The 13210-nt window shown below is 53.4% G+C and overlaps 1 protein-coding gene across 11 annotated transcripts in view; it reads left to right on the top strand.

The window, feature by feature from the left end:
* The window catches only part of MYO18A (myosin XVIIIA), a 122576-nt gene that overhangs the window by 75909 nt on the left and 33457 nt on the right, over nt 1–13210 (top strand). For all 11 annotated transcript variants that reach the window (XM_088138706.1, XM_088138705.1, XM_088138698.1 and 8 more), the window contains 5 exons: nt 7213–7322; nt 7517–7582; nt 9130–9258; nt 10827–10970; nt 12555–12644. In XM_088138706.1, coding sequence (XP_087994832.1) covers nt 7213–7322; nt 7517–7582; nt 9130–9258; nt 10827–10970; nt 12555–12644 — 539 coding nt within the window. The remainder of the gene's footprint in view (nt 1–7212; nt 7323–7516; nt 7583–9129; nt 9259–10826; nt 10971–12554; nt 12645–13210) is intronic.

Raw genomic sequence — 13210 nt, 5'->3', positions numbered from 1 at the left:
AAATATCCAGCAAGATAGTCCACTCCCTTTCACTGGATGTGTTCAGGAGGCTGTTGAGATCCTGTCACGGGGCCTGGAGGCTGGATGGCCCTGGATGGGCCATCTTCAACTGAATCCTGGGGGCCCTGGTTCCAGGGATCTTCTATCTTTGACCTTGGATGGGGTGGCACCTCAAGAGTGGCGTGCGACCTAGGGGTCTTCGTGGACTCAGCTCCTGCTTGATGAGCAGGTGGCAGCTGTGGCCAGGAGGGCCTTTGCACAGCTTCATCTGGGGCACCAGTTGCACCCTTTCCAAACTGGGGGGACCCTCAGACTCATGCCCTGGTCACCTCATGGCTCAACTATTGCAATGCCCTCTACATGGGGCTGCCCTTGAAGGCCACTCGGAAGCTTCAACTCGTCCAGGATGCGGTGGTGCGGGCAGGGATAGGCATGCCTTGCCATGCCCATACGACACCTCTGCTCCGTGAGCTGCACCGGTGGCCAGTTTGACTCGGGATGCGATTCACATGCTGGTTATGATATGTAAAGCCCTACCTGGGACAAGGCCCAGTTGTTTGAGAGAACACCTCTCTCCCATGGCGCGTACCCAGCGAATTCGAGCTGACAGGGTTGATGTGCTCCGGGTCCCTTTGATTAAGCAACCAGGAAGCGGCCCTTTTCTGTCGCTGGCCCTCTGAAATCAGGTTCCCCTCGAGATCCACGTGGCTCCCGCCCTGATGGTGTTCCAGAGAGCCTCAAAGGCCTTGAGCTGGGTGAGCTGGAGCCCCCTTCTCTGGATCTGAGATGGGGGGATGTTCTGGGGGTATCTGCTAGGTTTGCCATCTTGTTCTTTTCCTTCGCTCTCTTCTGTTCTAGTGCGGTTGTGTTCGTTGCTTCTTTTATATTGTTTTTAGGATGTCTGGTGTATTATGAGCCACCCAGAGTTGTTTGAATTCAGGCAGCATCCAGTCAAATAATGAGTGGAGGCCTGGGGTGGGTTCATCTGGATTTCTGCATTGAACTGGGGTTGGACCAGATGGCCTCAAGAGGCCCCCATCCAGTGCTCTGTTGAATGCTTTCCACCTTTAATGTTCAGGCAGCCTTTCCTATATGGTGGCCCTTCTTCCTAAGAAATCCTTTCCACTCTGGTTAGCAGAGTTCCTGCTGGTGGGGGCTGCTTTGGCGCTACCCCCCCCACCCCCCCATTGTTGCGTCGTCTTGGGATGTCCCACGGGGTGGTTTCACGGACCGAACAGTTTGTTTCAGGCACCATGATGGCATTGAGGATGAAGTCGAGAGTGCACAGAAATAAGCAATTAAGTTTTCCGCGGGTGTCGGAAGGCTTTTCGGCAGCCTCAGAAACGTTGGTGGAAGGTTAAGCTATGTGCGCACGCACCCACAGTGAATCTGATGCTGACTTTGTCACTCTGCTTCTTTTCCGCCCAAACCGGTGATGGTTTAAATCAGTGTTTCTCAACCTTGGCAGCTTTAAGACGTGGCTGGCTGGGGAATTCTGGGAGTTGGAGTCCACCCATCTGAAAGCTGCCAAGGTTGAGAAACACTGTTGTAAATACTTACTCCCCTCTGCCTCTTGTTCTCAGAAAGGATCCTCAAGTGAGCACACTCCTGCCACTGTCCTTTTGAAGAGCACACAGCGGAATTTGTGTTTGTTATTTCAAAGCCAAGTTGTTTGTGGCATGGAGCAAGTTCGACGTTGTTATGCGCGGCAGCCCGGATCAATGGCCCGGCAGGGGAGGGAGGAGATTCAGCTGCCTGGTCGATGTCGCTGATGATTAATTAAGACCTGAAGAATCAACACGGCTATCTTTGCCCATAAATTTAATTGCAATTTGAATACAGTCGATAGCAGAATCCATTCTCGTTCGTTCTGCCTGCAGCGGTAGAAGCGCAGGCTGCCAGAAGCCGAGGCAGAAGGACGTGGCGTAGATTCAAAATGCTGTCTGTGCGCCTCCGTTTTAGTTAAGCCATTCACTGAGCAGTTTTCGGTCCCACGTGGAGTTTTTGAAGGGCTTCGTCAAACGTCCCTTGGAGACGTAGGTTTTACTGAGGTTCCAGAGGCGCGGTACTTATCTTAAATCATTCCCGGAGGCAACAATGGTCTTTAAATACAGCACGGTTGCAAATTAAAACAAGCAAAAATAATATCAAAGTATTACGTGGTGGCTTGTAAAGGAATTGTTTAATAGGCCACCCTCAACCTCTCTAAGCTACCCGTTGGAGATGGTTTTGGCAGGAGTTCCCGTTCATAGCTTTCCTTCCCTCTTGTTTTTAATAAAAAAAGTATTTTGGGGTGAAATATAACCACCAAAATACAAATAAAAGAGGGAAAAATGATATCGCAGTGATAAGACAATCAAAAAAGGAAATGAATGCATAATTAGGGATTCAAGTGAATGAAAATAGAACATAAAGGGATCCATGGAAAATTAATCCAGGATGAGGACAGCCCTTTAACATGCTATTCAATCCTTCCTAATGTAATGTTTATCGTCGTTCAACTCTCAGATAACCAGATATCATCCCATCTTCTCTCCCAGAGCCTAACGGGGTCTTGGGTCCAGCATCTTTAGCAAGAAAGCCAAACCTTTAGGGGTTTACATTGCCAACGTATTTGGGATAGTTATACCCTTTGCACAGATCAAAGAAGGAAGCCGTGGGTCTAAGCTAGTGTTTCTCAACCTCAGCAACTTTAAGATGGGTGGACTTCAACTCCCAGAATTCCCCCATGCTGGCTGGGTGAATTCTGGGAGATAGATAGATAGATAGATAGATAGATAGATAGATAGATAGATAGATAGATAGACAGACAGACAGACAGACAGACAGACAGACAGACAGACAGACAGACTCATTATTATTATTATTATTATATTATTATTATTATTATTATTATTATTATTATTATTAAACTTGTATGCCGCCCATCTTCCCCCAACGGGTGACTCTGGGCGGCTCACAATAACAAAAAAGAACAAAGACACCAATCCCTCCAACTGTGGCTAAAATCCATAAATAATTAAAATACAAACATACATTAAAAATGTCCTAAAACCCCCTGTATATTTTAGCACTAAAACCTTCAAGATGCTGGGGGGGGGGAGCCAAAACCCATCACCCCACCAGCCATCTCCACAGATGCGGGCCCCCAGGCCTTCTGGCAGAGCCAGGATTTAACCCCTTTTCTGAAAGCCACAAGGGAGGGGGCACACCGGACCTCGGGAGGCAAGATGTTCCATAGGGCAGGAGCCACAGCAGAAAAGGCTCTCTGCCTAGACCCCACCAATCGGAATTCCCTGACCGGTGGGGTCTGCAACCTGCCCCTTCTGCTGGACCGAGTGGGGCGGGCTGAAACAACTGGGGCGAGACGGTTCCTCAGATAACCTGGTCCTGTGCCATGAAGGGCTTTAAAGGTGATGACCAACACCTTGAATTGGACCCGGAAACAAACTGGCAACCAATGCAGCTCGCGCAACAGCGGTGTTATATGTGCCCTCCTAGGGGCATTGAGAACTGTCCACATCGCCGCATTCTGCACCAGCTGGAGCTTCCAGGTACTCTTCAAGGGTAGCCCCATGTAGATCGCGTTGCACTAGTCCAACCCAGAGATGACCAGGGCATGGGTTGAAGTCCACCCACCTTAAAGTTGCTGAGGTTGAGAAACACTGCTCTACACCCTTTGTTTTATGGCCCTTCCTGGCTCTGGGTCCCATGGATACAAAAAGGGATCCTTGTGTGTGCGCTCGCTCTCCTTCCTTCCTTCCTTCCTTCCTTCCTTCCTTCCTTCCTTCCTTCCTTCCTTCCTTCCTTCCTTCCTTCCTTCCTTCCTTCCTTCCTCCCTCCCTCCCTCCCTCCCTCCCTCCCTCCCTCCCTCCCTCCCTCCCTCCCTCCTTCCTTCCTTCCTTCCGTCCTTCCTTCCTTCCTTCCTTCCTTCCTTCCTTCCTTCCTTCCTTCCTTCCTTCCTTCCTTCCTTCCTTCCTTCCTTCCTTCCTTCCTTCCCTTGGTTACTTAGGGCCTGGAGGGGATGGAGACATGGAGGCTGTAACAGGATTTGTGTGCAGTGAAAGTGGACAAGTGCCTTGGAGGGGTGGGGAGTGGCATGGGCTAGGAGGGGCAGAATCTGGCCAGGGGGTCACAAAATGCCATTGCCTGGTCCTTGGCACTAGCTAGATGCAGTTCTCTGAACCAAAGTCTTTCTGGCAGATTGCAGTTTAAATCGGTCCTTCGTTTTTCAGAAATAGGCCACCCCAAATGCCCTGCTTCCAAATCAAGGAGGGGCCGCAGCTCACTGGCAGCTGGGGATCTCCCCTGAACTTCAGGCCTGGGCATCTCCCAGGAACTAGTGTAGACGCGGGAGAGCCCCGCTCGTCAGAGCAGACGATGCTTGGATAAGGCAGATTCTTCTGGCCACTTGATCTGCCTTCTTCCAAAGAACTGTAGCTTTTTTTTTTTTTTAATACATCTGTGTTTTACGGGGTTTTTTCTTTCTGCCCTGGAAGAATTCCATGAATTTTTAACAGCAGCTTTAACTTTAATTTTTAACAACAACTTTAAGATAGGCTGAGGCTGTTGCAAGATTTAGACCCCAAACCAGTGTTTCTCAACCTTGACAACTTTAAGATGTGTGGACTTCAACTCCCAGAATTCCCCAGCATGGCTGGCTGGGGAATTCTCGGAGTTAAAGTCCACACATCTTAAAGATGCCAAGGTTGAGAAACACTGCTCCAAACAATACAGTAAGAAAAATTCATGGAATTACTCCCCGTGAGTGCCAGGTCTGGGCTGGGCTCAGAGTCAAAACGTTCAGGGCAGATTCTCCTTCCACGTCCAACTTCTCAACTTCCCTCGCTTGCATCCCCGAGAGCGCCACGGCCAAAGACGGCTTTGGCACATCATCTTCTTGCAGTGCCTCTGGGAGTTTGGGCTTTTCCTTTGTGTCTCAAATAACTCCCCGGCAGATCTCGGCAGACCAGCCACGCTTTTTTGGCCGGGAGGCCCCGTCTTCCTCCTCTCTCCTTGCAGCCTTATTTGGAACTCAGGCTGGGCCAGGCTGGGGGGGAGCCAGTCCCCCCGCAGGCGCTTTCTGCAAGAAGCTGATTGATTAGCCCCTCATCTCTTCCCTCTCGGCCTGCACTTCTTTCATGCATCAGAGGTTGGGCTTTGTCAGTGGAAAAGTTTCTTTGAAAGTGGACAGATGGGTGCTCACGGTCATTGGCTGCTGGGGTGGCGATGTGGGTGTCTCCTAAGGCTGGGGAGACACTTCTAGGGATGGGCCAACCCTCCAGCTTTTGTTCACCCAAGAAAGGACGCTGCATTTGAGCAGCGGTGCAGCTGCAGCACTTAAATGACTAGTTAGATTAGTCGGGCAAAGAGTTTTAGTAGGATGGAGCCTACCTTCTAAATCACAAGCAGGACATCAGAGGCACCCTTTATGCACAGAGAACTAATTCTCCAAGGGTGGGTCTTTCTGTAACCAAAGCTGTGGTGTGCGTGGACAATGGGGAGAAACAGGCAGGGTATGCAGAAGTAGAAAAAAGCTTTTTAAAACTGCACACACATACACACACACTGCACACACTTGGTAGGTGCAGAATGCTGCTTTGTGGGAGATGAAGCCGCCTGTTCCCCACACCTGGACAAGACTGCTGCTCACTGAGACACTTTATTGCAGGACTCACCTGTCCTTTCATCAGCCCCTGGGCCAGTGTTTTTCAACCTTGGCCACTGGAAGATGAGTGGACTTCAACTCCCAGAATTCCCCAGCCAGCCATGCGGGCTGGGGAATTCTGGGAGTTGAAGTGCACACATCTTCCAGTGGCCAAGGTTGAGAAACACTGGTTTACAGCATCTTCAGTTGTGCTGTGGGCCTGGTAATTCATCTAATTACCAAGCAGAAGAGAAGGTCGAGCAGGGACCTGATGGCTGTCTTCAAATACATGAAGGGCTGTCACATTGTAGAGGGTTTGGGCTTGAGAATAAGACTAGAACTCATGAGATGAGACCTCAAGGATGTCCATACAGAGGAGACATTAGGAAGAACTTCCAGACAGGAAGCTCAGTCAATCAGCAGAATAGGTTACCACATGGAAGTTTTCAAACGGAGGCTGGATCGTCATGCGTCAGGGATGGTGTACTGAATCCTGCAGTATGTATGGGGTTGGACTGGATGACCTCTTAGGTTTCTTCCAACTCTGTGGTTGTATGATAATCTAAGGGAATTCTGTGTATAGAAGCAATTTCCTTTGGCTGCCGGCCACTGCGGGCAGAGGAGACAGTAGACCCAAACTCTCTCTTCCTCCTTTATCAGAGCTATGTTCATTGGCAAGGAGGAGGATGAACAGGAAAACAAGCCCTCCGCCCCCGACTTTGCCCTGCCATTTTCCCACTAAACCTTAACTGAAACCCACAACAGGTCTTTGATTTCTCCTTAGCGCAGCCTTGTAACAGACTCACCAAAGTCACTAGCCCACAAGTGGGTTTTGTCAGTTCACTGACGCAGAGTTCCAACCTCTATATGGGGATGGGGAAGGATGGGGTGTCTCTGATTTCTGGAACAGCCGGGTCTCCCCTGCCCCCCTGCCCTGGTGCTTTTAGGAGCAGCTCCCTTGACCCACAGTCCAGGGGTTTGGGAGTTGCTGTCCTCCTGCACATCTGGACGGGATACTTCAGCACCCAGGTGAAATACAGAAAGGAAAGTCGCCCAGGCATTGCTCTCAGACTCCTGGGCCTTTCTCTGAATCCCACTCAGCACTGGACTTGGGGGAGGCCACGTCTGCCAAGGGGCTTGCAAGAAATCGAGGCCTTGCACGGAGCCGTTTCAGGCTGGCTGCTGGGGAAGGCTGGTTCGCCCTTGGCTGCAGGACAGGGCTGGGGCCAAGGGGTGGGATTGGCAGGGGAGCGGACCTTGGCTGAGCAGGAGGAAGATGCTCTGAACAGGGGGAGCCCTTCAGCCTCGGAATTGCCCGCTGGGCAGGAGACGCACTCTCCTTAGCTGGAATGGGGGCAGGCGGGTTGTAGCCAGGACAGCCCAGGGGCCAGGGGCTGAGCGCAGAGTTGTATTGGGTGGGCTGGGAAGCCTGGGAGGGCTCCTGCGTTTTGTGTCCAGGCCGGGACCCTGCCTACCTCCATCCCAGCGGCCCCCTGCTGCTCCTTCCCTCTTGTGCCCTGGCCCCCTCCCTTCTAACGCCCCCTTTCTTCTCCTGCCCTTCCCAGGCTACCCTGACCACATGGCCTTTGCCGAGTTCCGGCGGCGCTTTGACGTCCTGGCCCCTCACCTGACCAAGAAGCACGGGCGCCATTATATCGTCACAGATGAGAAGCGGGTATGCAGGCTGGATGGGGTGTCTCTGCCAGTGCCAGGCGACGGGGGAGGAGGGAGGGCCTGGGGGCCTGGGCTTCCCTGGGGCAGCTGGGCCACGATGGAGCGGGGTGGACGGGTGACCCTGGTGTCCATTTCCCGTCCGTTATCGGGGTGGGGGAAGCCTCTCTCTGATCCCCCTCCTCTCCCCTCCTCCAGGCGGTGGAAGAGCTCTTGCAGTCGCTGGAGTTGGAGAAGAGCTGCCATCAGATGGGCTTGAGCCGGGTGAGATGGACAGGACCAAGAAGACCCTCCTGGGTGGTGGCATCTTGTTGGGGGGCAATGGGGGTGTCCCTGCCCAGGACAGGAAGGAACGGCTTTGCTCCAGACCCAGAAAGGCTGCAGCCATGTTCAAGCTTTCTAGGCGCTCTGGCCTTCAAAAGAGGGGTGATAGGATCCACATAAACTATTCTTATGTCCAACAAGAGGGGGGTGGTTTTTCACTGGGGGGGGCAATTTTCAGTTGGGGAGCTCAGGCTGGGCTCACAGGTTGTACTAAACCATGGTGCGCTGTAGCCCTGGTTTGCTGAATGAGGTGGGATGCCCAGTTCCCATGCCAGAGCCAGAGAAACCCCGTCATGATTGCAAGCCCAGCCATTGCACCACGGCACCTGCCGTGATTTGCTGCTTGTTCCTGACCCTGGTTTTCAGTGATAGGCTGCCTCTGTGTGTGGAAGCCCCGTTAGAAACTGATTCTGCTATATTGCTGGCCCATTTCTTTATTTATTTGTATGATTGTCTGCGTTCATTTATCCCAGTCTTGCTAGGGATATGGAGAGGTGAAGTGCTCTGTGAGAAAATTACCCTTGTTTCCGGTGCATTAGCCGCGCTTCTCTGCTCCCAATGTCTTTGCCAGAAGGGGTGCAGGAATTCTGAATTCTGCAGGCAGCTATATTTTGAAGCGGGGTGGGTGTTTTTGGGTGGGGTGCATTCCTCCCTGCTTCTGATGGGACCTGCCTTTCGGAGTAAGCCTGGAGTGGGTATGTGAGCCGAGAGTCACCCCCACCAGCTCACTCGAGCCTGGTTCAGGCTGCGGAAGGTGGTTCACAATGATTCTCCACGCTCTGGGCATCTGTGGACAGAAGACAGGCTTTTGGCAGAGACACGATGCTTCTTGCGTTCCTCCTGCATGTCAGTGTACCCACTCATATGCGCAGGCAGCTTTGGTGCTCCCGGGTGAAGTCAGCCCAGTGGCACACCAAGAAGATGCCCATCCCCCAGGGAGGGGGCGGATGGTTGATTCACCCGCCTGCCTCGTTCAAGGCTTGTTCTGAGTCGCTTCATCGGGAATGTTCTGCTCAGCCAAAGCCTGAAAGTTATGGGAGGCTTCCCGGATGTGGGTCCTCCAGAACCGGGAGCTCTCGGGCTCCTCGCTGGCCAGAGCAGCCTCTGTCTGTGAGAGTGGGCTCTCTTGCCTCCGGGCCGCTCCTTCACCCGGGCACAGGCAGTTGGGAAGGCGAAGGGTCCTCTGCGTGCCACAAGCCCCACCTCACACCTGCTCCCTGAAAGCCACCGCAGCACTCGGGGCTAGGGCAGTCAGGTCTTCCTCCTTGGCCACCCGTGCGGCTGCAGGGGAGTCAGCCCCGGCAGCTCCCTTCCGCAACCAAGATGGAGGCACTTGGGGGGCCTAAGCGGGGCCGCTGGAGCGTCCCAGCATCAGCCCTCCCAAAGGGTGGCCGGAGGTCAGGCCTTCGACCCCTCCGTCCAGGAGCCTGCCCTGGCACTGAAACTGACCCCTTCTTTCCGTATTGCTCCCTCTGCCCGCCCCCCAGGTGTTTTTTCGGGCAGGGACGCTGGCGAAACTGGAGGAGCAGCGTGATAAGCAGATGAGCCGGAGCATCACACTGTTCCAGGCGGCCTGCCGTGGGTTCCTGGCACGCCAGCAGTTCAAGAAGAGGAAGGTATGCTCTGTGGGTGTGTGGGTGTGCCTGTGGGGGGGGGCGCACACATGTATTCCTTAAAAGTCAGGCAGAAGTGGATTGAGTCACGCCCCCTTCTCTGCACACACACACGCTCTCTCCCCCTCTCTGTCGCTGTGTTTATGCCTCTCTCCTTATCCTAAAATGGGCAGCTCTGCATCCCACGAGCCCTGGGCAGTGATCTAGAACTGTGGGCTCTGTAAGGAGGTCGGCGGCAGCGGCTTCCCCCCCGCCCCCCCCCGGCCTTGGGAGATGGCTCTCCAGCCTTGCAGCAGGTAGGAGGGGGATTGTGTGCACGCCGGTGCCTCTTCCCAACGCTTGGGCAAGGTCGAGGGGCTGTGCGGAGAGCCCCGTTGCCGCCTTAGAGAAAGGAAGGGAAGGTACGTGGGTTACCGTGGCACTGGGGGTGGGAGTGGGTGGGAAGGAAGCCTCCAGAGCAGTGAAGGGGGTCTCTTTCTCTCTCTTTTCCACTTCTGGCACAAGATTGCTGGGCTGTTGGGGTGCAAGCCTGGGGGGATCATGAGGCAGCATTCCGTTTCATCTCCCTCTTTTTCTGTTTTCCCAAACCCTTCTTGAAACCTGTATGCTTGACCCCCCACCCCTTTCGCTTTCTCCCTCCCCCCCCAAATCTCTGAGGATGTTCACACCCTCTTGCTCCTTTGGGTGGGTTGCGACGGCCTGTCCCACGGCTTGCCCTCATCTGGCCTTGGGCTCCCACTGGGGCTTTAGAAAGAAGTGGTGACTCTTGTGAGTGGTGGGTGTGATGAGGATGTTTCTGTCCAAGTGCCCCTAAAAACAGTGTGCTCAGAGGGGGCGTCTGGGGAAGGCCATTCCATTCCTTTCTGCTTGCCCTCCCTTGCGTGGCCCATCTTGGGCCTTCCGTGTGGGGCTGGAGAAAGAGAGTAGCCCGGATTTGTTGGGCCACCCCTCTGCATCCTCCTCAGTCTTTGATCAGTCTGCCCCGACCTCCAGTGCCTGGGACGGGAGGGCTTTGCTTTCTGTTGCCAGTCTCTCTCAAGTTGCTGCATGGCCAAGGTGGTCTTGTGGCAGGGTGGTTTGTTCAGAGCAGTGTTTCTCAACCTTGGCAACTTTAAGATGTGTGGACTTCAACTCCCAGAATTCCCCAGCCAGCCATGGCTGGCTGGGGCATTCTGAGAGTTGAAATCCACACATCTTAAAGTTGCCAAGGTTGAGAAACACTGGTTTAGAGTAAAGAGCTGTATCAGTTCCTGCATTATCACTGAATGCAGAAGCCCAGATGTTCAGGTGGGGCCCTGGGTTTTCGGCAAGATTAGACTGTCTTTGCGAGAAAGTGCTTTTCAAACAGTAAACGGTAGGAGAGAAGAGGAAATGATAACCGGAGCAAGAGGGAACCAGCATGGTCTTCTCTGCATCGGAGTTCTAGTTTTGGCCCTTTCTAAACCCTTAGGAAGGACCTCGGGAAAGGGCTCCATGGGTTGGCTGCTGCTCCCACCTGTGCTGGTGCCAGGGAAGGGGGTCCTCTTGACCTGATCCTCTTTTCCTCCCCCTCTTGTCATCCCCCATTGCAGATTCAGGACCTTGCTATCCGCTGTGTGCAAAAGAACATCAAGAAGAACAAGGGGGTGAAGGGCTGGCCCTGGTGGAAACTCTTCACCACGGTTCGGCCTCTCATCGAAGTCCAGCTCACAGAGGACCAGATCCGGGCAAAAGATGTGCGTGTGTCTCCTGGCTGGAGAAGGAGGGGACCCTGAGACTTTTCTGAGCTGTGTCTGCTTGTCTTTAAAAACAACTGGGGAGGCTGCATGCTTGACCATTGATCACTCTAGCCCAGTGTTTTTCAGCCTTGGCAACTTGAAGATGTGTGGACTTCGACTCCCAGAATTCTGGGAGTCGAAGTCCACACATCTTAAGTTGCCAAGGTTGAAAAACACTGCTGTAGCCCAACCTGCTTTTCCCTGACCTCCAAGGAAGTCCTGGGCAGAAAGAAGGTCTTTACACCCGCCCCCTGGGAGGCTTTCCCCAAAGCCTGACCTTCTGTAGAGTAGTTCCTCTCCCCTCCTAAGATGGGGTGCTGCTTCAAGCAGTTCCATCTGACCAGCTGCCTTGCCTTGAAGGAAGACTTGTTTTGTGGACAAGGCTGCCTGAGAGTGAGGACTCTGAACGTGGGAATGGATGCCACCTCCTCTCAAAACACCTTAAAGCTTCTGGCAGTCTGCCTGCCAGCTCTCACATTATCTCCTCTTTCTTGCTAGGCTTTACAACCTTCCTTCAACATCTCCATGGTGACTTCCCCACAGCTCCTGGCAGGGTCCTCCCCAGCCCAGGCAATTAACCAGCCCAGACCTGTTTTTTCAGAAGCTTAGGGAGATGTCTTCTACCAGACTGGGTCACGCTGTTTTCCCTCCCCTGGGATTGCCAGTTTTAACTAATTGCCAGCAGCCCTCCATTGTCTTGGCTAGGAAAAAGTGTCAGCATAATTTCTGTTGGATATTTTGGGGTTGGGGCTGAGCCCCGACTTCTTCCATCTGAACTATGCTCCCTACGCCCCACATTTCAGGAGTAGAACTGCCTTTGGATCCTTTCAAGTCAGCTCTGGTCTCACCTCTTGTTTACAGATAGTCCTCACTTAACAACCATTTGTTAAATGACCGTTTGAAGTTACAACGGTGCTGAACAAAGGGACTTACAACTGGTCCTTGCACTTACAATTGTTGCAGCACCCCCATGGTCACGTGATCACAATCCGGGCGCTTAGCAACACCTCGCACTTATGACGGTTGCAGCATGCCAGGGTCACGTGATCGCCAGCAAAGTCAATGGGGAACCGCACGATTCGCTTAACGGCTGCAGTGATTCACTTAATGACCACTGCAAAAAAGGTCATAAAATCGGGCATGACTTGCTTAACAAGCACTCTGCTTAACAACAAATTTTCCGGTCCTTGTTGTGGTTGTTAAGCAAGGACTTCCTGTGAAGCTTTTGCAGGGTGGTGCAAGGGGATTTGGGGAGGCCATGCTCAGACGCTCTGGAGAGCAGCAGTTCTGGGAGCCTAGAAGTTTAGCGTAGGGATGGGGCTGTGCTAGAGCTCTGGACCGGCTGATTTTTCTTGGGAGCCCCCCTTCCAGCTCATATATATATAGCCTATATAGCTCCATTTCCTCTCTATGCCCAGACGCTTCTAAGCGAGTGTCCAGGCAAGGGAGGCGATCTTCCAGTTAAGCCGTAGTTCCAAACCCAGGGCAGAAGAGTTGGAGCGCCAGAGTGGCTCCTTAGCAGTCTTTCGCTTCGCCTTGCAGGAGGAGATCCAGCAGCTGAAAGGCCGCCTGGAGAAGGTGGAGAAGGAGCGAAATGAACTGAGGCTGAGCAGCGACCGCTTGGAGAGCAAGGTGTGGCCTCGAAACGCCCCCCCCCTCACTGATATACGAACCCCCAGTCCTGGGAGAGGACTAGGAGCTGCACAGTCACGGCGTAGCATCTGGGACTTGCAAGGACCTCCGGGCTAGGAAGGGAGGGGTGGCTAAGACCGATGGATCTTTTGGGGGTTCAGAGGGAGCAGCAAAACCTCCTTTTTGCCAGGCTTGGCTTTGGATCTGCCTGGCCCATTACTGCCCCCTTGGGCAAGCAGCCTCTCTTCTGGCTGAAGATGTCAGGGATCGGAGCTCTGGCCTCCTGCTTGCAAAGTGCAGTTCTGAGCGGCCGTCTCTCCTCTCAGATCCTCTGAGAACATAGCCTAAGCCAGTGTTTCTCAACCTTGGCCACTCGGAGACGTGTGGACTTCAACTCCCCATGGCTGGCTGGGGAATTCTGGGAGTTGAAGTCCACACGTCTCCGAGTGGCCAAGGTTGAGGAACACTGGCCTAAGCAGCCGGTAGGCAGAGAAGCAGGTGTGGACGAGGAAAGAAGGAATGGCTGGGGAAGGGCTGGTCCAGAAGTTCCCTCTGGAGCAGAGTGG

Source organism: Python bivittatus, unplaced genomic scaffold, assembly GCF_059951505.1.
Source record: "Python bivittatus isolate LINGU-HERP-01145 unplaced genomic scaffold, Pbiv_v1 ctg000240_np1212, whole genome shotgun sequence".
NCBI classification, from domain to species: domain Eukaryota; kingdom Metazoa; phylum Chordata; class Lepidosauria; order Squamata; family Pythonidae; genus Python; species Python bivittatus.
The sequence above is the reverse complement of the archived record's forward strand: the minus strand, read 5'-3'. Positions and strand labels throughout refer to the sequence as shown.